The sequence below is a fragment of the Pollachius pollachius genome (assembly GCF_949987615.1).
Source record: "Pollachius pollachius genome assembly, chromosome: 6".
NCBI classification, from domain to species: domain Eukaryota; kingdom Metazoa; phylum Chordata; class Actinopteri; order Gadiformes; family Gadidae; genus Pollachius; species Pollachius pollachius.
In genome coordinates, this window is record NC_136939.1 from 23588104 (window position 1) to 23610827 (window position 22724).

The 22724-nt window shown below is 46.6% G+C and overlaps 3 protein-coding genes across 5 annotated transcripts in view; all 3 read left to right on the forward strand.

Moving 5' to 3' along the window:
- The window catches only part of mtrf1 (mitochondrial translational release factor 1), a 140645-nt gene extending 128331 nt beyond the window's left edge, over positions 1 to 12314 (forward strand). The window contains exon 9 of the transcript XR_013811924.1: positions 12231 to 12314. The gene's annotated coding sequence lies outside the window, so the exon portion shown is untranslated. The remainder of the gene's footprint in view (positions 1 to 12230) is intronic.
- harbi1 (harbinger transposase derived 1) lies at positions 299 to 8022 on the forward strand. 3 transcript variants are annotated; one of them, XM_079737879.1, is made up of 8 exons: positions 320 to 329; positions 752 to 786; positions 1101 to 1271; positions 2435 to 2637; positions 3559 to 3646; positions 4130 to 4340; positions 4495 to 4670; positions 7545 to 8022. In XM_079737879.1, the coding sequence occupies exons 3-8, from the start codon at positions 1107 to 1109 to the stop codon at positions 7743 to 7745; spliced, it is 1044 nt and encodes a 347-aa protein (XP_079594005.1). In that variant the 5' UTR covers positions 320 to 329; positions 752 to 786; positions 1101 to 1106; the 3' UTR covers positions 7746 to 8022. The 3 variants fall into 3 exon arrangements, with proteins under 3 accessions (XP_079594004.1, XP_079594005.1, XP_079594006.1); XM_079737878.1 differs by lacking the exon at positions 752 to 786 and having other exon boundaries at positions 299 to 329; XM_079737880.1 differs by lacking the exons at positions 320 to 329; positions 752 to 786 and adding an exon at positions 817 to 995.
- Positions 9575 to 21132, forward strand: LOC307076949 (ras-related and estrogen-regulated growth inhibitor; the record flags this gene model as incomplete). The annotated part of the gene is made up of 7 exons (XM_079738181.1): positions 9575 to 9629; positions 10995 to 11051; positions 12152 to 12171; positions 13091 to 13229; positions 13892 to 13985; positions 14367 to 14438; positions 21021 to 21132. Exons 1-7 carry the CDS (start codon positions 9578 to 9580, stop codon positions 21130 to 21132), a joined length of 546 nt encoding a protein of 181 aa, XP_079594307.1. The 5' UTR covers positions 9575 to 9577.
- Between the last annotated feature and the right edge of the window lie 1592 nt (positions 21133 to 22724).

Below are 22724 nucleotides of genomic sequence, written 5' to 3' on the forward strand. Positions count from 1 at the left end.
GAGGATTTTTGAAATTATTATACCAATACAATTTTATTTTTATTTTCTCCAAGACGCAGTCTGAACCAATGATTTTTGGTTATAAAAATCGGCCCCCCAGTACGGGGGCCGTCATGTAGATGGCGGTAGAAAGGTTTCAAACCTCTGAGTCGCTGGATGACAACAAAGGGAAGAAGAAGGGCGTTTGAGTGTTGCCAGATTGGGCAAAATCTCCCGCCCAATCTTGCACTCTTGGCAACTCTTTGCGCCAGATTAGGCGGGAAATTGGACCCAATCAGGCAACACTATTCCTCAGGAAGAAGAATTAGAAGCACTGGCAGGACAAACAAGTAGGACGTTTGTGTTATTATCATACTGAAGTAGGGCTTACCCTTATATTGCATGCATGGGCTTACTGCTTACATGTATTTTGGTTTCAACTGTTTAATATAACCTGAATATATGCGAGCACTTTAAGTAGTTATTAGGCTTTTGGGTTTAAAACCCACTTTAAATGGACTACGAACAGGGGCGCCCCTACACGGGAGAGGGGCGCAGAGGGGTGGCCGGGCCCCCCTCTAAAACGACTGGCCACTCCCCCCTCTACTGATTTACTGTTAAAAATCCCATATCATGCTTTTTAGGGTTAATAATTGCATTTGGGGCTACTACTAGAATGGGGTTACATGCCTGTATGTTAGAAATACCCCTTATTATTCTCACACTATTAATTTCAGCTTAAACGTTTTGTTTTGTATCTTGTCACTTTAAGGCCCACCTCACGAGTTGCCCAGTCTGCTGTGATTGGTCAGCACACCCACTCTGTTGCGATTGGTCGAACACTTTGCGTGTGCGTCGGCCAATTCACCCCCCCGAAACAGCCCAGCAGCAGTGGAAAACACAGGATAAGATATGATACAATAAAAAGACATAGTACTCATGAAAACAAAAATAGATGCTAAAGTAAATGCTAGAGTAGAGACAAATAGAACAAACAGGGCAAACAAAAACAGACGGTATAAACATTGTAAATTATAAAGTGGCAGTATCAGTACTTCAAAGTATATTAAGGTGTTTTTTCCCATCCTGTGTAAACAACTGTCTCTATTTGTTCATTCCAGGCAGCAATGGCGGTCCAGATAGCGATACTGGACTGTGACCTGCTTCTCCACGGGCGAGGTCATAAGACCATGGACCGGTTTGACCTCGACTCGGTCTCCGACCAATACCTCCTGACGACATTCGGTTTCCCCAGAGAGTTCATCCTCTATCTGGTGGAGTTGTTGAGAGGGGTAAGGTTTCTTTACAGGGGACATATTATACAACCAGGTATGAGTGTGATTTGACGTTACAAGCCGTTTTGAAAATGTGCAGCTTCTGACATTACAGGTGCGCGTGTGTACCTAGATGTGTGATGGATAGATGAGTATCGTTTGCTTAAACTGGTTAGGCTGGTAGGTGGTAGATCTATCCAGCACAGATCTAGGTGGACACGCCCACCTGTGATGTCAAAAGCTGCACATTTTCAAAACGGCTTGTAACGGCTAACCACACTCACACCTGGTGGGTGCATAGTATAATATATATATTAGGAGTGTAAAGACGATCTGATATGTACCGGTATTTGTTTTTAACCTGTAAGATACAGCTACATGGATTTGTGAAGTCTTGTATCGATATATAAACGTGACATGAACCAGTCATTGTTCGGATTTAAATGTAAGGAATCAGTTCGTATCGCAAACGTTTCTGACTTGATAGTAGGGCTGCTCCTGACCAAAGATTTTGCGAGTTAACTAGAAGATGTTAGTACAAGCCATTAGTTGAATAGTCGTCACACGTTTGAGTTCCAGGGCTGAGAAATGTGTTATGTATGTACTCATCGCGATCATCTTAAATGTTGCCGCAGCGATGCATCATATATGCATCGCTGTTGCATCCACAATATCCGTATCGATCGATATAAGATTGGAGCATGAGTTACAGACAAATAGAAGAAATGACGAAGAAGAAAAGCGTCGCGAACGACTGCGTTACCGGAGAAAGAGCGATTTTTTTATGGTGTCCCCAGTGTTTGCCATCACTGAAATATTTCAAACCACTTATTTTCACAATAAAGTGTTGTCGTGTTCATGCATCAAGTTGTTTTCCTTATTGACAACCATTACTTACCATGATAATTGATCATGTAAAATGTGCATAATGATAATGTGAATGTGTGCAATGATAAGAACTCTTTCAGAGTGCTTTCAATTATTGAACTGCATCGAATCGCATCGAATTGAATTGTACTGAATCGTTTGTTATCAACATGTTTCTTTTCTTGAATCGTACCGTGACCATGTATCTACGAATCGTATCGTCTTTTACATGAGGGATTATATATATATTATATATATATATATATAATAAAAGTGTATAATCGGTCACCGTTTTGCGCCCCGTTTTTTCAAAGGTGCTGTGCCGCCGCACCCAGCGGTCCCGAGCCATCAGCCCCGAGGTGCAGATCCTGGCTGCGCTGGGCTTCTACACCTCGGGCTCTTTCCAGACCTCCATGGGCGACGCCATCGGCATCAGCCAGGCCTCCATGTCCCGCTGTGTGACCAACGTGACCCGGGCGCTGGTCAAGAAGGCCCCGCAGTTCATCTCCTTCAGCAGGTCTGGGGAAATTCAAAGATTCAAGAGATTGAAAATGAAATAAAAATAGATCCGTAATATTTACAATTTATTTATTGTATATTTTATTTTATTTCCTTTGACCTAATTTGATCCTTTATACTTAATGAACCGCAGGTCAAAGACAAACAAAATTTCTGTTCTTCTATTTGTCTTGTACTATTTGTTGTAATGGACAATAAAGCTGACTTTGGCTTTGAAAGGTCTAAATTTAACATAGATATGACTATATTTATGTTTGAACTTATATAGTACTTTATTCTATTTTGAGCACAGAAATACAGAGCATGTCACACAAACATTTCACTGGATGTATATAGCAGTGAATTGTTTGTGTGACATACGCTGTATTTCTGTGCTTAAAATATAAATAAAATACATTAGAATAAAATACAACATAATTTTTAACGGAAGAAGGATAAAGCATTAAGTTGTTGCAAGCATTTACATATGCACGAGTTGTGAAATTAAGAGTTTTTAAATAGATATCAAATTAAAACTAGATAAACAGCGTGATGTACAAATTGTATTTGTACATCAAATCAAGTGTGTACTTGTAAGAGAGCCACAATTTGGGGTTGTATGTAATAAATATCATGGTTTAGCGTTTGTAGTTGTAATATAAGACCTAGGTAATGCCTATGTCTCCTTTACATACGGTGGCACTAGTCCGCCCCTCCCACACACAGCGCTGATTCGCTGGTGAATCAGAGGCTCTATTCCTCAGACGCCAACACTGAATGACTGAATCAGTTCCAAAAGCTTCCAACACAGCTGAACACATGGCACACATTTGCTCCTGAATACGTCCGGGTCTCCCCAAACGTTTCAGACGGCCAATGGTTGGGCCGCTGTGTTCCGACGTCTTAACAGCGCCGGCCTCCTGGCTCCTTTCCCCCCCAGGGACGCCGGCACCAGGGAGCTGTCTGTCCAGGAGTTCCAGAGGGTGGCCGAGATCCCGGGAGTCCACGGAGTGCTGGACTGTGTTCAGGCGAGTAGGATATGAAAGGTGGGGTTGATTGCGGCTCAGGAGGTAGAGCGGGTTGGCTGGTAACCGGGAGGTTGCTAGTTCGATCCCCGGCTCTTCCCAGCAGAGTTTCGAGGTGTCCCTGAGCAAGACGCCTCACTCTGACTAGAACTTACAATAAGTCCATTTGTCAGAAGAAGTAAAATAATATATCGCTGTCGGTACGGTAAGGATGTTCATAGAACCAAGTGCCGATCACTAAGTTAACCCATTCCCCGTACACAACAGAGATAGCTAGGATAAGATGATACACAGCTAAGTGAGAGAGAGAGAGAGAGAGAGAGAGAGAGAGAGAGAGAGAGAGAGAGAGAGAGAGAGAGAGAGAGAGAGAGAGAGAGAGAGAGAGAGAGAGAGAGAGAGAGAGAGAGAGAGAGAGAGAGAGAGAGGCACAGACAGACAGACAGACAGACAGACTCACCCCCTCCCTCTGCCCTCCTCCTCCTCCAGGTGGCGATCAAGGCCCCCAACAGCGAGGACTCGTCCTACGTCAACCGCAGGGGCTTCCACTCGGTGGGCTGCCAGCTGGTGTGTGACGCCAGGGGGCTCCTGCTGAGTGCCGAGACCTGCTGGCCGGGGGGGCTGAAGGACGCCGAGGTCCTGGAGAGGTCCGCCGTCGGCCAGGCCATGGAGACCGCCGCCGAGGACGGCTGGCTCCTGGGTGAGGCAGAGCTTTTATTGTGAAATGATCGTTTCACGAAGTGCCTTTGTGAGGGGGGGGGGTTGTCCTGCTATGACGGGCAGTTTTGAAACATCACATCTCCTAGGCTGACTCTGTCCCCCTCTCCCCCCGCTCTCCCCTGTCTCCCTCCCAGGCGGCCGCCACTACCCCCTGAAGCGCTGGCTCCTCACCCCCGTGTCCCTGCCCTCCTCCGCCGGGGAGCTGCAGTACAACCTGGCCCACGCCGCCACCTGTGAGATCGTGGACCGCACCTTCAGGGCCATCCAGACGCGCTTCAGGTGCCTGGACGGCTCCAAGGGCTACCTGCAGGTTAGCCTGTCTGTCTGACTGTCTGCTGTCTGACTGTCTGTCTGTCTCTGGACGGCTCCAAGGGCTACCTGCAGGTTAGCCTGTCTGTCCGACTGTCTGTCTGACTGTCTGTCTCTGGACTGCTCAAAGGGCTACCTGCAGGTTAGCCTGTCTGTCTGACTGTTTGCTGTCTGACTGTCTGTCTGTCTCTGGACGGCTCCAAGGGCTACCTGCAGGTTAGCCTGTCTGTCCGACTGTCTGTCTGACTGTCTGTCTCTGGACTGCTCAAAGGGCTACCTGCAGGTTAGCCTGTCTGTCTGACTGTTTGTCTGTCTGACTGTCTGTCTCTGGACGGCTCCAAGGGCTACCTGCAGGTTAGCCTGTCTGTCTGACTGTCTGCTGTCTGACTGTCTGTCTGTCTCTGGACGGCTCCAAGGGCTACCTGCAGGTTAGCCTGTCTGTCCGACTGTCTGTCTGACTGTCTGTCTCTGGACTGCTCAAAGGGCTACCTGCAGGTTAGCCTGTCTGTCTGACTGTTTGTCTGTCTGACTGTCTGTCTCTGGACGGCTCCAAGGGCTACCTGCAGGTTAGCCTGTCTGTCTGACTGTCTGCTGTCTGACTGTCTGTCTGTCTCTGGACGGCTCCAAGGGCTACCTGCAGGTTACCCTGCCTGTCTGACTGTCTGTCTGTCTGACTGTCTGTCTCTGGACTGCTCAAAGGGCTACCTGCAGGTTAGCCTGTCTGTCCGACTGTCTGTCTGACTGTCTGTCTCTGGACTGCTCCAAGGGCTACCTGCAGGTTAGCCTGTCTGTCTGACTGTCTTCTGTCTGACTGTCTGTCTCTGGACGGCTCCAAGGGCTACCTGCAGGTTAGCCTGTCTGTCTGACTGTCTGCTGTCTGACTGTCTGTCTGTCTCTGGACGGCTCCAAGGGCTACCTGCAGGTTACCCTGCCTGTCTGACTGTCTGTCTGTCTGACTGTCTGTCTGTCTCTGGACGGCTTCAAGGGCTACCTGCAGGTTAGCCTGTCTGTCTGACTGTCTTCTGTCTGACTGTCTGTCTCTGGACGGCTCCAAGGGCTACCTGCAGGTTAGCCTGTCTGTCTGCCTGTCTATCTGTCTGACTGTCTGTCTCTGGACTGCTCCAAGGGCTACCTGCAGATTAGCCTGTCTGTCTGACTGTTTGTCTGTCTGACTGTCTGTCTCTGGACGGCTCCAAGGGCTACCTGCAGGTTAGCCTGTCTGTCTGACTGTCTGTCTGTCTCTGGACTGCTCCAAGGGCTACCTGCAGGTTAGCCTGTCTGTCTGACTGTCTGTCTGACTGTCTGTCTCTGGACGGCTCCAAGGGCTACCTGCAGGTTAGCCTGTCTGTCTGACTGTCTGTCTGTCTGACTGTCTGTCTCTGGACTGCTCCAAGGGCTACCTGCAGGTTAGCCTGTATGTCTGTCTGTCTGTCTCTCTCGTCTCTTTATCTCTCATTTTCCCACGCATGATGTCATTACTTCTGGCGTCTTGACTCTACGGAAGCCTTAAGCTGCTTTCACACCGCCGCGCGGCAACTCGCCGCCTTCGTTCATTTCAATGAGGGACAGATTTTGCCCTACCGCTCAGCTTTCCCCGTGTTGAAACGTTCGGCGGCAGCAGCGACAGCAGCCGCTTCTGAAAACGCCTGGCCCTTCACACCGCCGCGCTGAACCCTCCGGCAGCGAGGAGGTTATCAGGGCGGTGGCCCCGCGGCGGTGTGCAAGCACACTTCCGGGTCCATACTAATAGGCAATCTTAATAATAATCATATACAATGCAAAACAACTGAAAATATACAAACTAGACATTGAATAAATATGTCTCTCTCTCACTTTCACACACTCACAAACTCACTTTCACTCACTCACTCACTCACTTTCAATCATACACTCACTCATACACACACACACACACACACACACACACAGCACCCTCATGCACTCACACACACACGACTGTGACCCCCAGGGTATTTCTAATCATTTGTCATTAACGCTAACCCTAGAACCGCAATAACTCCATTCAATTCAATTTTATTTGTATAGAGTGGCGAAGTCACGCCCCTTCCGGTAGAGCCCATGGGACCTATGAGATCGAAAAATATGAAGGGGTTTCAATGGAGAGAAAGTAATTATTTTCTGGTCCCATTCTTTAAATGCCCTGGATTACACATATGTTGTTTGTGGATTTAAATGATAATTTTTCACGTCAAGAGTTTGACCGTTTATTGTGCGATTGTACAGTTAAAGGCTGTAGAGAAAACACAATGAGAAAGACTACATGTCTCGTATGTGCCGTCACGCTCCCTGCGACTGGCTTGGACAAGACCAACAATCTCCCCATCGGCATAACTGAAACTCTCCACATGGCCCCACTTATAATGGTTTTCACCTCTTTTGATGCTTTTATCCTCCCCTTGGAAAAAACCTAACATTATCAAACTTCTTCACGAAAATGTTTTAGTTTTCTTTGCATTAAAAATCATCATTTAAATCCATAAACAACATATGTGCAATCCGGGGCATACAAAGACTGGGACCAGAAGATAATTACTTTCTCTCCATTGAAACCCCTTCATGTTTTTGATCTCATAGGTCCCATGGGCTCTACCGGAAGGGGCGTGACTTCGCCGCTCTATAGCCCTTAATCACAGGTACAGTCTCAAAGGGCTCAAAAGGCCAAATATCTATGACACCCCCCTGACCCTAGTCCCCCAGAGGGCAAGAGGAAAATACCTTTATCAGCAAGGAAGGAGACTTGAGGAATGAATGCAGAGAGGGACGATCAGGAGTGCAACGGGTGTCATAATGGACACACACACATTACAAGGCAAAACAATATGGCCTCACTGTCCTCACTCCCTTCCCCCCGCAGTACTCTCCGGAGAAGAGCTCGTCCATCCTGCTGGCGTGCTGCGTGCTCCACAACGCCTCGCTGCAGTCCGGCCTGGACGCCTGGACCCTGGAGCGGAGTGAGGCCCCGGAGCCCCCCGAGACCTACGCACAGTGCCCCGGGGGCCCGGACCCCGAGACCGAGGAAAGGCGGCGAGAACTCATCGCCAAGCACTTTGGATGAGAGTCTCTCTCCCTCTCTCTTTTGCAGTTGTGGATGTTGGGGTTTGTGCGTCGGGAATTGGGGTGTGGTAGCAAATTCAGTCAGTGTGTATGAGAATGAGGGTGCTGTGTGTGTGTGTTTTGTGTCCGTATGTGTGTATGTGCGTGTGTGTGGCAAGGGTGTTTTGAGGTTAGCTTGATGTAACTGCTGGCTATTAAAAGGTCTAAATTGTGTGTGGAGACTTTTTCTTGTACTTGATTTATATTGTGTGGAAATGTGTGAAGGCATAATGAATTGCGTTGATTTCTAGAACATCACTCAAATGCTCGTAGCCCTTAATACAATCACTTTGAGGAAAAAACATTTGATAAGTTGAATCTGTTAAAAGTGCATAATACCGTTTTCGCTATTAGTTATGTTAGCACAAAGCATGGAATACGTAGACTCATTAAAAAAAAGAATCTCACTTAAAGTGAGATTCTGAAAGTCAGATTCGGATATCTTTGTTTGGCTTTTGATATTTTTAGGAACTGATTTTCATCGTAGATTTTCAAGCAGAAAGAAACTCCCCTTAAAGGCTGTGAATGTGACCTAAAATGGTAGTCTTACATTAAGGGCATTTAGCAGACACTTTCATCCAAAGCGACTTACAATAAGTACATTTGTCAGAAGAAAGAGAAACAACGATATCTCTCAACGATATGTCTGTAGAGTAAGGATGTTCATAGAAATAATTGCCAAGCGCTAACAATCACTAGGTTAAACCATTCCCCATATACAACAAAGATAGCTAGGATAAGATGCTACACAACTAAGGAGGCTACTATAACTAAGTACGACACACAATAAGTGCGTACATTAAGTGTCAGGGCGTACAACATTCAATAAGTAGAAGGGATGGGAGGGGGAGGCTATTCAGAGTCTATGTGAACTCTGAACATACTTGATTTATATTGTGTGGAAGTTAATGAAGGTATAATGAATTGCATTGATTTATAGAACAAATACTCAAATGCTCGTAGACAAACACTTTGAGAAAAAAACAATTGATCAGTTGAATCAGTTAAAAGCGCATAATACAATTACGTTGAGATGTATAATAAATCATAGTTATGTTAGAATAAAGAATACCATAGACTCATTCTTATTCTTTTCAATAATTGATAATAGCATGACAACAGAATCATTTGGACAGTATAATTTTTGAGTTGATGGATAAGTACACTTAACGTACACACTGCCTTAATTCAATTTCAAATTCAGTTTGGAAATCTGTGTTTGGCTTTTGATATCGTCGGGAACTGATTTACATCTCGTCATTTAGCAGACACTCTTATCCCAATAGTGCAGCAGATTAATGCCATATTTTAACAGAATCGTTCAAATTGGTATACAAGCATGAAATTTGGCACAGATACTCTCTAAGGGTCACTTTTTGCTGGCGTTGGCCAGCAAAAATTCAACATGGCGGCCATTGAGGCCGCTATTGAAGGCCGCTATTTCTGTCAAATGCTCATCATGTTAACCGTTCAAACAGTGATATAGGCATAACATTTTGGGAAAATACTCTCTTAAGAATGTTTTTTTTGGAAAACGGTGCTTGTCTCTCAAAAATTCAAGATGGCAACCATTTTCCAAGATGGCCCCCCCTCTCTGTCCTCTCCTCTCCTCTCCCCCATCCTCTCCTTATCTCCTCCTCTTTCACAACGCCTCCTACTTCAGTCTCGGGACGTCCCATCCAGCTCACGTTCTCCTGTTCTTTCTCCAGCTGCTTATTCCAACTCTGGCCTCCCAGTTGGGATGCAGGGAACACCGCTCCAGGACTTGGTATCAGACTTGCATCCAGAACAGAGATGGTTCCGGTCAAACTCCTCGTCATGGGGTCTCAGGACACAGGGAAGACAGGTAACAGAGATGAAAAGCAGTACAACTATGCTTGCGGAATGACTATGCTTACAACAGAAGCTTGGCGTAATAAGAGTGTTTGTTATTATTATTATTATTATTGGGTGTATGAAATCTTGTAAAATTGTCCTGCAAAGATTTTTTTTTCTGTATTTAATTCTGTATTTCTGCAGAAATACAACCAATGTGGTCTTAAAATGTGTCTTTGATAATGTATTTTACTCTGTATTTTATACTATTTATTGTGTGAGTGTTTATGTGAGCATTGTTTTAGAGGCAGCATAATCAAATTTTGTTGCATGATTGTACTTCACAATGACAATTAAAGTATATTGTAATGGTTGACAAATCTCAAAAGGTACACTGTCATAGGATTCATTTTAATGTTGTGATTGCTTCAATGTTGTAAACAAAGTTTGTGTTTGGATTTGGTTTGAAAACATACTGGACTAAGATTTGCATTTTACATTTGGGGCGTTTAGCATACGCTTTTATCCAAAGCGACTTACAATAAGTACATTTCTCAGAAGAACGAGAAACAGCAATATATTGCTGTCGGTACAGTAAGGATTGTGACTTGTACAACACACAAGTCTAGCATGCTTGTGTCTGGATGTTATTTCTACAATAATAACTGCCTATCCTACTATAAGTATCTATGTTTTTCTTAGTTATATTACTTAGTTGTGTATCATCTTAACCTAGCTATCTATCTTGTATACGGGGAATGGGTTAACCTAGCGATTGTTAGTGCTTGGCACTTGGTTCTATGAACATCCTTACTGTACCGACAGAGATATATTGTTGTTTCACCTTCTTCTGACAAATGTACTTATTGTAAGTCGCTTTGGATAGGAGCATCTGCTAAAGGCCCTAAAGATAAATGTAAGTACAAGAAACACACACACCTTTTAGACGTTTTAATAACCAGCAGTTACATCAAGCTTACCACGAAATGCCACAGACAAAGACACACACACACACACACACACACACACGGACACACACACATGGACACACACACACACACACACACACACACACGGACACACACACACACACACACACACACACAATCATAGACACTAAAACACACATGGACACAAAAATGGACACACACACACACACACACACACACACACAATCACAGAAACTAAAACACACATGGACACAAAAATGGACACACACACACACAGACACACACACACAGATGTGATGGCATTCAGGGATCTTGAATATCAGCTTGGATCATCTCGCAGCACAAAGTGCAGCCGTTAGCAGTAGCCGATCCGCGAGCATGTCCTTGTATGTACAGTAGACGCTCGCCGCGAGGTATCTGTTACTGTGTCTGTTTTGTGTCTACAGCTTTGTGCGTGCGTTTCGTCACCGGACGATTCATCGGGGACTACGATCGCAAAAAGGGTAACACAGACGCCTCGCTTTTACTTTGAGTTTTCACTGCTTTGGCTTGAGTTCTCTCTCCCTCCCCCTCTCCATCTGTTACTCTCTCCCTCTCCCTCTGTTGCCCTCTCCCTCTCTCCCTCTCTCCCTCTCCCTCCCTCCCAATTCTTAAATGGTAAATGGACTGCATTTATACAGCACTTTTCTAACTAGTGGCCACTCAAAGCGCTTTACAATATTGCCTCACATTCACCCATTCATGCATACATTCACACACCGACGGCAGAGTCGACCACGCAGGGTGACAGCCAGCTCGTCAGGAGCAGTTACGGCGAGGTGCCTTGCTCAGGGACACCTGGACACTCAGCTAGGAGGAGCCGCGGATCGAACTAGCAACCTTCCATCGAGGAGCAGTTACGGTGAGGTGCCTTGCTCAGGGACACCTGGACACTCAGAAGAAGTGTCCCTGAGCAAGGCACCCTCACCCTAACTGCTCCCCGACAAACTTTGGGTGGCTGTTTGTTTTACGGGTGAATGTTAGGTTTTGACTGGTTGGAAAAACACAATATAAATTCACTCCATTAAAATGTCATGCTGGAACTCAGCATTCAGAGTTGTATCAACAAGCTTGTGTTATATTAAATATCACACTATGTTCTTGCCCTGGTCTGGTTAACGTTAACAAGAGGTCATTAAAATATCTAGTTTAAATATGCCTGCCATGTTGACTTTAATTGGGTGAATCCACATTTCAATATTGCTTTTCCACACAAGCTTGGGGAAAAGTTAGAAACATTAGCGATGATTATTGAATCACAAATATGAATTAGGATATTTGAGCTTGGTTTAATCTTGTCTAGGTGTGTGAGAGTGAGTGAGTGTGAGAGAGAGACACAGAGAGTGTGCGTTGCATTCGCAACGATTCTATACTGCAACTAACTGGCTCTGTCTGTCTGTCTGTGCGTGCGTGTGTGTGTGCACGCGTGCGTGTGTGTGTTACTTTAGAGATGACATACAAGTGTCACAGGGTTTGCAACCAGGAACCTGTTCATTTGGAGATTCTGGACCGAACTTCAAAGGTATTATGAAAAATAAACACAGTTAACGATACTGGTTTAAAGGTCCCATGACATGCCACCAGGTGTGAGTTGATTAGCCGTTTCAAGCCGTTTTGGAAATCTGTCCCTTATGACATCACAGGTGGGCGTGTCCACCTAGATGTGTGACGGATAGATGAGCAACGTTTGCTACAGTCCACTGGGTGGGCTGGTAGGCTGATCTATCCTGCACACATCTAGGTGGACACGCCCACCTGTGATGTCATAAGGGACAGATTTCCAAAACGGCTTGTAACGGCTAATCAGCCCACACCTGGTGGCATGTCATGGGACCTTTAATGGATTTAGATTGTGCGTGTACTTTGACGATTGTGTGAAATCCTTCCGGAAATTATTCAGGAACTAAGACTTTCAATTGGTCAACCAACTGACCAATTGGATCAGGGTTAAGACTTCCAATTGGTCAACAAATTGACCAATTGATATAGGTAACTTTACTCAATAACATCACATAACTGTCAACACAACATGTAATATACTTTTGACCTCATAAATTTGGAATGCAGCCATTCAATCTGGGATCCATTGCTTTTCCCTTGCATCACTGATATGCTTCCACTACATAAGTCTTCTTGACCACTAAGATTTAAAGAACTAAGAAGAGACCAATCTGTAGTATCCCAAGAGTAAACACGAAACACGGGAAAGCAGGATTGAGTTACTATGCAACAAATTGCTCGAATAAACTCCCTGAGGATTTAAGACAGCCCCCAACTCTGACCACTTTTAAAACAGGACTGAAGACTTTAAGGTTTGCTTCAGCGTTCTGCTAAATCTTAAATACATTCCACTTTTAACTTTTGCACTTTTTCAACAATGCATTTTATTTTACTTTAACTTTTACTTATATATTATTTTATTTTATGACAATGTTTCTATGTGAAAAACTTTGAGTCTGACTCGAGTATGAAAAGTGCTCAATAAAGCGGCCTTGCCTTCCAGGAATGTCCGCAGGCTTCTGTAGAATCCTGTATCCGTTGGGCAGATGGGTTCCTCCTCCTTTACTCCATCACGCAGCGCGTCAGCTTCCTGGAGGTGGAGCCAATCAAGAAGCTCATCGATCACATCAAACAAAGCCCCGGTAAAGGCTGTTCGCTAAACCGAAAAATTTAGCGTGAATGTTAAAAAACACGCTAACTAGCTTGTGGCTTAAGGCAACAGTAAGTAACATCCAAGTGGTCCAAAGCTGTAATAGGTAGCATTCAAGTGAAAAAGTGTGAACACCTTTAACTTGAATGTTATATATTGCAGCTCTAAGCAACAAGCCAACTAGCTCTAAAAAACATTTTTTTTTACCTTAAAGGTGTTAAGACACTTTTAGAAACAACACAACCCTGAAATGCCTCTCTCTCTCTCTCTCTCACCCTCCTCTCTCTCTCTCTCACCCTCCTCTCTCTCTCTCTCACCCTCCTCTCTCTCTCTCTCTCTCTCTCTCTCACCCTCCTCTCTCTCTCTCTCACCCTCCTCTCTCTCTCTCTCTCTCACCCTCCTCTCTCTCTCTCTCTCTCACCCTCCTCTCTCTCTCACCCTCCTCTCTCTCTCTCTCACCCTCCTCTCTCTCTCTCTCTCTCTCACCCTCCTCTCTCTCTCTCTCACCCTCGCCCCTCCTCCCTCAGCCTTCTCCCTCACCCCTCCTTTCGCTCACCTTTCTCTTTCACCCTCTCCTCCCTATCCCCTCTTTCTCTCCCCCCTCCTCTCCTCTCTCGCCCTCTCCTCCCTCATCTCTCTCTCTCTCTCTCTCAGCTGCGCCTACAGTGTTGATAGCCAACAAGGCTGACTTGGAGACAGGACGGGAGGTGACGACAGAGGAAGGACAAAACCTTGCCAAGGATTTGAGGTGACCGATGATCTGAAAGGGCCCCTTTTACACCACCAGGTGTTAGCCTGATTAGCCTTTACAAGCTGTTTGAAACGCCACCTTTCTTCAGTGTTTTAATGACATCACAAGTGGGCATGTCCACCTAGATGTATGATGGACAGATGAGCAACGTTTGTTACAGTCCACTGGGTATCCAGCGCACATCTAGGTGGACATGCCCACTTGAGATGTCACTAAAACCCAGGAAAAGGTAGATTTCCGAACGGCTTGTAACAGCTGATCACAATCACGCCTGGTGGTAAAATTGGAGCTTTCTCCTTTTGAGCATTGACTATTTAGAAAATCCTTTTTTAAATACTTATTTCAGAATTTGTATCTGGTGTGTGTGTGCGTGAGAAGATGCAGCTTCAAGGAGCTGTCGGTGTCAGAAACCGCCGTTGCCGTGGAAGCAGCCGTCGTCCAGCTAATAAGGTACGGGCGACAAGTCCAACTTTATTTATACAGCCCGTTTCAGACAACAGGATACACGGAATGGGTTTTACATAAAGTAAAAACGCAATCAAAGTGCAAGTGCGGAATATAAATATCAACAGTTTGATATAAGCCGTTTGAAAATCAGCTTTTTACGTTGTTTTAGTGACCTCACAAGTGGGCATGTCCACCTAGATGTGTGCTGGATAGATCAGTCTACCATCCTTCCTAGTGGACTGTAGCATATGTTGCTCATCTATCCTTCATACATCTAGGTGGACACGCCCACTTGTGATGTCACTAAAACACAGGAAATGGTTGATTTTCAAAACGGCTTGTGACGGCTAATCACACCCACACCTGGTGGGATAATAGGGGCCCTTTAAAGCATGCAGGCTTCATATACCTCACTGTTCTGTCATTCACACATTTACATTCCGACGGCGAAGTCAACCACGCAGAAAGATAGCCAGCTCGTCAGGAGCAGTTAGGAGGAGGTGCCTTGCTCAGGGATACCTCGACACTCTACTAGGGGGAGCTGGGGATCGAACTAGCAACCTTGCGGTTACCAGTCAACCCGTTCTACCTCCTAAGCTACTATCACCCAAGAGCAAGCACAACTAGCTTTGAAATGCAAACGCACGGCATCATTCTGTCATAGCAGAAACACCATCAGTACTAACTACTGATGGTGGTTAGTACTCCCCCCACCTCATCACATGTAAATTCTTCTCTGTCAGCGGCTGTTTTACATCCTCATAAAACAGTGACTGCTCTTCCCTCTTCGACTTCAGAGTTGCCAGACATTTTTGTTTAATTTTGTCTGTCTGTCTCTTTAATTTTATCTATGTACCTTGCATATAGGTGATGAGTCTCTCTCTCTCTCTCTCTCTCTCTCTCTCTCTCTCTCTCTCTCTCTCTCTCTCTCTCTCTCTCTCTCTCTCTCTCTCTCTCTCTCTCTCTCTCTCTCTCTCTCTCTCTCTCTCTCTCGAAAGTGAGGTAAAACCAAGTGCTTGAGCTAGGACTAGCGTATTCAAAGAAACACACACCTTCTGTTAACTCCAGTAGCAAGCTCATTTCCGCTGGAAAAGCAACTGCATTTTCATGATTGGTCAACGAGCAGCAGGTGTGCAGCCTCCAAGAGTCCAATCAGACTGACTAAGACCAGGTGAGGGTTCTATGAACCGTGCATATAGGGGATGAGTTTGCTTACTGTTACTTGGATGAGTCTATTGACTCATCCAGTACTAAGGAAAACACTTAGTTCAGCCAGCATGTGGCCGAGGAGGAAGAGTGGGTTGGCTGGTAACCGGAAGGTTACTAGTTCGATCCCCGGCTCCTCCTAGCCTGTGGAGGTGTCCCTGAGCAAGACACCTCACCCTGACTGCTTCCTGATGAGCTGTCTGTCGCCAGGCGTGGTTGACTCAGCCTTCGGTGTGTGAATGTGTGTATGAACCATTGTAAGTCGCTTTGGATAAAATCTGTCTATTAAGCTAATTTACCATTGTTCAATTCGAGCCTTGGATAATATCTTTTACTCATTTTATTGACTGTCAGACTGTCAGATATTACTGTACAAATGTATACATATATACTGAACATATATTCTAGTATTATTTAAACAATTTTGTTCTTCATTGTTCTTAGTGGCACAGTACTGATGTTTTGCATTGTTCAAAATTCAAAGCTATGACTGCTTTCCCTGTTATGTCATGCAATGATTTGACTAATAAAATAACTTCAATTTGATTTTGCTCCCTACATTGTAAAGAAGCGAGAGTTACGTATGTAACTACGGTTCTATGAATTCTGGATGACCGCCAGAGGCAGTGCTTAACACTGGATGTTATCCATCACGCATGCGCTGGTCGAGTATTTAATATCAACAAAGTCGCACGTGACCGGGGATGACGTCGGGGCGCCCGCCTATATAAGCCCACGTCACTCTCCAAGATGTCCCTTCAGAATCTTCTCGCCAGATTCCGAGTGACAGAGAACTCTGGCGGTCATCCAGAATTCATAGAACCGTAGTTACATACGTAACACTCGTTCTATTTCATCCTTACTGACCGCCAGAGGCACTGCTTAACACTGGATGACTATTACCAACGTAGTCACGAGGAATCCTGTGCCCACCTATTAGGAAGGGCCTGAGGGTTCCTGAAAAACAGCTGCAGCCACTGCGTGGTGTGCAGCTACATTGACCCTGTAAAATCGGACAAAGGTGCACGCTGAAGCCCAGGAGGCCGCTGCACAAATCTCACTTAGAGGCACTCCTCGTAGTGCTGGCCAGGAGGTGGAGACACTCCTGGTGGAATGGCCTCTGATGTTAAGAGGCAAAGGCAGTCCTCTTGACTTGTATGCCTCCTCAATTACCTCCACCACCCACTTCGAAAGCCTCTGTCTGGACAGCGCTTGCCCCTTCCTCGGGCCCCCATAGCAGACAAACATCGGACTGGCGAAAACCAGCAGTTTCCTGTATGTAACACCTCAAGGCTCTCACCAGGCAGAGTAGTTCTGCTAAACTGGCTTCCTCATCCGGTGGGTGTGAGGGGCCATAAGCTGCTAGCTCTATGACCTGATTACAGTGGGCTGAAGGCAGTCTCTTTGGAAAAAAAGATGGGTTAGGCCACAGTGCCACCCCTGTGCCGTCTGAGTTCCAGCGTACACATTGCTCACTCAATGACAACGCATGAAGCCCACTCACACGCTTGGCTGACGCGATCGCTAGAAGAAAGGCAACCTTTGTCGACAGTCATTTCAGTGGCGCCTGATTCAGGGGCTCAAACGGGGGAAGACGGAGGGCTCACAGTACCAGAGGTAGGTCCCATTAGGGAACCTTGACAGCCCGTGGGGGGTTCCTCCACTGGGCTCCTTTAAGAAATCGGGTCACCAAAGAATGAGACCCCACTGTCTGGCTATTAACCTTAATTTGCCTGGATGAAATGGCAGCCACATAGACCCTTAAAGTGGAAGCAGATAGCTTCCTTTCCAGCAAGGACTGGAAAAAACGCAGTATAATTGCCACTGAGGAACACTCCGGTACCTCTCTCTGAGCCTCACACCACTTTGCAAATATCTTCCACCTGTTAGCATAAAGTGCCCTGGTGGAGGGAGCTCTTGAGTCTATGATGGTTTGAACTACCTCCTGGTCATATTCCATTATAAGTGGATCAGGCCCCCCAAGGGCCAAACCCATAGCTGCAGGCACTCTGGTCTCGGGTGCCAGATGTGGCTCCCCAGCTGTGAGAGCAGGTCCCACCTCTTCGGCAGGCACCATGGAGCTCTATCCAGCAGCCTGTACATTACTGGAAACCAAGGTCTCCCTGGCCAGTTTGGGGCAACCAGCAGTAGTCTGTGGTTCCCCTTCTGAGCCCTGTGTAGAGTTAACCCTATCAGTGGAAATGGCATCCTGTCCCATCTGACTCGTCTCTGACAGAGAGAACCAGAGAGGGCAATGTGTTGTGGACTCTGAAGCAAACAGTTCCACCTCTGCTGTGCCATATTTGCTCCATATTGCCTCTACTACCTCTGGGTGGAGTCGCCACTCCCCCGACGGAGGTCTCTGGTGTGAAAAAAAGTCTGCCACCGTGTTCTGTGGCCCTGGAAGGTACATAGCCCTGAGGCTGGAAAAGTAAGGGAGAGCCCATACAAGAAGTTGCTGTGCAACCTGTAATGACTGAGCCGACCTTGTGCCCCCTTGGTGGTTAACATTGTAGACAGCTGACTCGTTGTCGCATCGTACCAGAACATGTCTGCCCCTCAAATATGGCAGGAATTCGAGGAGCGCTAAATAAATAGCACGGAGCTCGAGCACATTTATGTGCTATGTCCTGTGCTGCGCACTCCAGAGCCCTCTCACCACCCTGTGCTGCCACACTGCCCCCAGCCAGAGAGCAAAGCATCGGTCACCACCACCTCGCGGCGTGAGGGGATCGAACCTGATATGCCCTGCGTCTCCAGTGTTGTAATGCCAGGAGGCATTGACTGGACACCCTGACCTCCCTGGATCCGTGCAACCTCGGATCTAAGTGGAGGCCATTGGTCCAAACTTGGAGGAGGCCCAGTGGCACTATTGACATTACTGACGTCAGCATTCCCAACAGCCTGAGAAAAAGGCTGTACCTTACCATCCTGTCCTCCGGAAAATGCAGGAGGATCTGGAGTATGGCCTCTACCCGCCGCGGAGACGGGAATGCAAGCATTTGGATGGAGTCCAGGGTTATGCCAAGGAACAGTACCTGTTGGCTGGGTATTAGAGAACTTTTGCCATTGTTGACTGTAAGATCCAACCTTTCCACATGGCCTAGGAGGGCTGTGGTGTCCTGCTCTGCCCATTCCCGGGTTGGAGCGCAAATAAGCCAATTGTCCAGATAAGGGAGGATTTGCATTCCGGTGGCTTGCATTGGTGCGAGCGCTGCCCGCATGCACCTTGTGAAGATCCGTGGGGCTAGGGATAACCCAAATGGGAGGACCCTGTACTGGTAGGCCCGCCCTTCGAATGCAAAGCACAGGTATGGCCTGTGATGTGGTGCTATTGGGACGTGAAAATATGCATCCTTTAAATCTATTGATGTGAACCAACTTTGCCGTGCAACGACCTGGAGTACTTCCGCTGTCTTTAGCATGTGAAAGGGCAATACTTTCAGAAAACTGTTCAGCCCTTGTAAGTCCAGTATAGGGCGAAACCCACCCTCTTTTTTTGGAACTAAAAAATACACTGAGTAAAACCCACCTTCCTGTGTATGAGGATCTACTATCTCGATGGCCTTCTTCTCCTTGCAGGCTTCGCCTTGTGGGATCGCTGAATGTAGTCAGTCTGATCCCCCTGAAAACTGGGGGCCGGCATCGGAATTGGAGATTGTACCCCTGGGAAAGCGTGGCCAACACCCAAGGGTCTGTAGTGCAACTTCCCCAGCAAATGAGGTGCTGCTGGACGAAGTGCCCGACGCCCGGCCCTGAGCCGTCAGTACCTGTCCCCACGTCCACTTGGGGGCCTGGGGGGGGGGGAAACCCCGAACCCCGACCCCTCTGTGCCTGGGGTGCTGGCCTTGTGGGAGCCCGACGGGGTTGATAGGGTCGCTCAGGAGCTGGTGAGGTCCTGGGATAACCACTAGGACGCGCTGGCGGCAGAGGACGATTGGTGCCATAACCTTGTGGAGGCTGCTGTCTCTGTAGGGATGTAGCTCCCCGAAGGCTAGCAAACTGCTGCCGTGTCTGGTTAGCCTGGATGCCACGATTCCAGGCCTGTTGTGCTGCTGGGCCAAACAGCTCTCCCGTAACTACGGGAGAGACCCACTCCCTACATGCTGGGAGCCGTCTTCAGAAGCCTGGGTAGAAGCCTCTACCTCGCCCTGTCCCGGCCTGTCTTCATAGAACGGGCTACAGGAAGCCCTCGTAGACAGGGCATCTCCGTCCCATTCTGGTGTAGTTGGAGCCTCAGCCTGAGGGATTGACCCCTGGGTTGACGCCAACCTGACTGGCTGAAGGTTAAAGAGCGACCTCTTAATCTGAGCGAACTCTGACACTAGCTTGTCCACTTTGGCAGCATAACTGTCAGCCTTCCTAGCCTTCTTCCTGGGCGGGGCAGCCCTGGGTGGGGAGCGTACCCGTACCGCTGGTTCTCTTCCAGGCGGAGGAAGCTCACCTTCAACCTGAGGTCCTTCCACCTCGGCTAGTCTTGCCACTTTCAGCCCATGTGGCATGAAACTGCAATTCATACACTGATCCTCAGACAGCCCCTCCCTCAGGTGGACCACACCGAGGCATGTGGGGCATTCATCATGTCCATCTAGGGCTAGCAGTGGAGCCATGCAAGTGCGGCAACCATGTGAGCCTAACATGTTGGGGGAATTAAGCTATCCAATATAGTCTACTTCACTTTATAGAGTGAAGTAGTTACTAATGAGCGAAAGCTCCCAACAGTAATAATTCAACAAAAGGACAGCAAACTGCTCAACGTAAGAAACTCAAACTAAAACAGTGTTGTTTTTTTCTTTCAAAATGTATTAATTTTTCTTATTTACCCACTAGCCTTAACCGTAATGGGGAGCTTCTGCTCTTAAATTCCAAACAAGGGAGTACACGTTTTAACGAGCGAAAATACTCGTCAGGGAGCCTTTAATTAACTGAAACGAAAGTTGCCACAAAAAGGCAGCAAACGCCGGTAATGGTAATCTCCGATGCAGTGAGGCAAACAAAACAAGACGTAAGCTTAAGCGGGTGCCGAAAACAGGATCCCCTTATCTTACCGTGCGTGACTAATCGCAGCCCTTGGAGGACGAATCCGTGGCCCCAACCATGCGGTTGCAGGGCTACAGAAAAGAGTCACCGGCTAATATTGCTTCTATTCAAGCTTATTTCGTACTCTAAACCTGTACTCGCTACTGCGAGAAGATACAAGGGACATCTTAGAGAGTGATGTGGGCTTAAATAGACGGGCGGCCCGACGTCATCCCCGGTCACGTGTGACTTTGTCGATATTAAATACTCAACCTGCGCATTCGCGATGGATAACATCCAGTGTTAAGCACTGCCTCTGGCGGTCAGTAAGAATGAAATAGAACACACTTTTCTGTCCAGTTTAGTGATGGCCCAACAGCGCCCCCTATTACCCGACCGACCTTCCTACATGGTGACCGTGCGACACGCCCTGACCAGGAAACTGATCCGCTCCAAAACCATGCAATGGTGACGCAATTCAAAAAAGTTCTCCAATTTACCATTGTATTGTTAAATCTCTTGTGTAATAAGAAATTAAAGAAACATATGTGACTATTGTATGTATGTATGTACCTATGTTTGGAGTGTGTGTCGTGCTGTTTTGTTAAAGAAAATATATAAATAAAAGAAAAATCTGACTACTGTATGTGTGTAACTATGTTTGGAGTATGTGTGTTGCTGTGTTGTTAGAAAAACATTGAAAGGTATAAATAAATATCCAATATAAACCGTTTTGATCATTGAGCCTGGGAAAGAACCATCTCATCTGTTGCTTTTTAAATTGTTATAAGAAGCCAAGCCAACTGTCAACTAATTAGCTGTTATACCTTAATGCACCACAGGTGTGCAGCCTCCCCGAAACCCGGAGTCCAATCAGTCTGTTAGCCAGGTGAGGCTCATAAAACAGTGTGTGCTCTTCCCTCTACAACTTCAGAGTCACCGGATGTTTTTGTTTAATCTTGTCATCTATGTATCTTGCATATAGGTGATGAGTTTGCCTACTGTTATAGCCTGATTTGAGGACCCGACAAAACACCCTATGTAAAACACCATAGGAATACATTGTAACACCCCCTTGTAAAACACCATAGGGATACATTGTAACACCCCCTAGTAAAACACCATAGGGATACATTAACACCCCCTTGTAAATCACCATGGGGATATACGTTGTAACACCCCCTTCTAAAACACAATGGGGATAAGTTGTAACACCGCCCTGTAAAACACCATGGGGGTAAGTTGTAACACCCCCTTGTAAATCACCATGGGGATAAGTTGTAACACCCCCTTGCAAATTGCCAAGGGGATTAATTGTAACACCCCCTTGCAAATCACCATGGGGATATACGTTTTAACACCCCCTTGTAAAACACCATGGGGGTATATTGTAACACCCCCTTGTAAAACACCATGGGATAAGTTGTAACACCCTCTTTAGATGAGTCAATAAGCATAGGTTACAGTAAGCAAACTCACACGAGAGAGAAAGAGAGAGAGAGAGAGAGAAAGAGAGAGAGAGAGAGAGAGAGACAGAGAGAGAGAGAGACACTCATCACCTATATGCAAGGTACATAGATGACAAGATTAAACAAAAATGTCTGGCAAATCTGAAGTTGTAGAGGGATGAGCAGTCACTGTTTGATGAGGATTTAAAACAGCCGCTGACAGAGCAGAATTTACATGGGGGGGGGGACATTGAACAACCACCATCTTCTCTACAGTGGTATTTTTCTTCAATATTATGCCAAATATTATGCTGCTTCTGCATGCCGGCGGCCTGCTGTACCATGCGCCCCACCCAAGTGGCCTTTCTAACGGATGAATAGCTCCGGCATGCTACCCTCAACCCCCCCACACCACCATGGGGGGTGTTTGTGCTGACAGGGCGAGACCACGCATGACATAATGTAATTCCGGTGGGATCCCACACTAAGCCATCTCTTTCTACTTCTCATGTATATAAAGACTCCGATCGCAGAGGGTCGGTCATCCCCTCACCGAAGCAGTGTTTTGTTTTGCGCCGTTTTGACTAGCTTACCGCAGCTAGCTGCTTTAGCTAGC

Excerpts from the sequence above, each read along its gene's own strand:
- harbi1 (XM_079737878.1), top strand. The coding sequence starts at position 1,107 with ATGGCGGTCCAGATAGCGATACTGGACTGTGACCTGCTTCTCCACGGG. Across the intron at positions 4,341-4,494 it reads CGAGGACGGCTGGCTCCTGG|GCGGCCGCCACTACCCCCTG; the intron begins GTGAGGCAGAGC and ends TCTCCCTCCCAG. Across the intron at positions 4,671-7,544 it reads GCTCCAAGGGCTACCTGCAG|TACTCTCCGGAGAAGAGCTC; the intron begins GTTAGCCTGTCT and ends TTCCCCCCGCAG.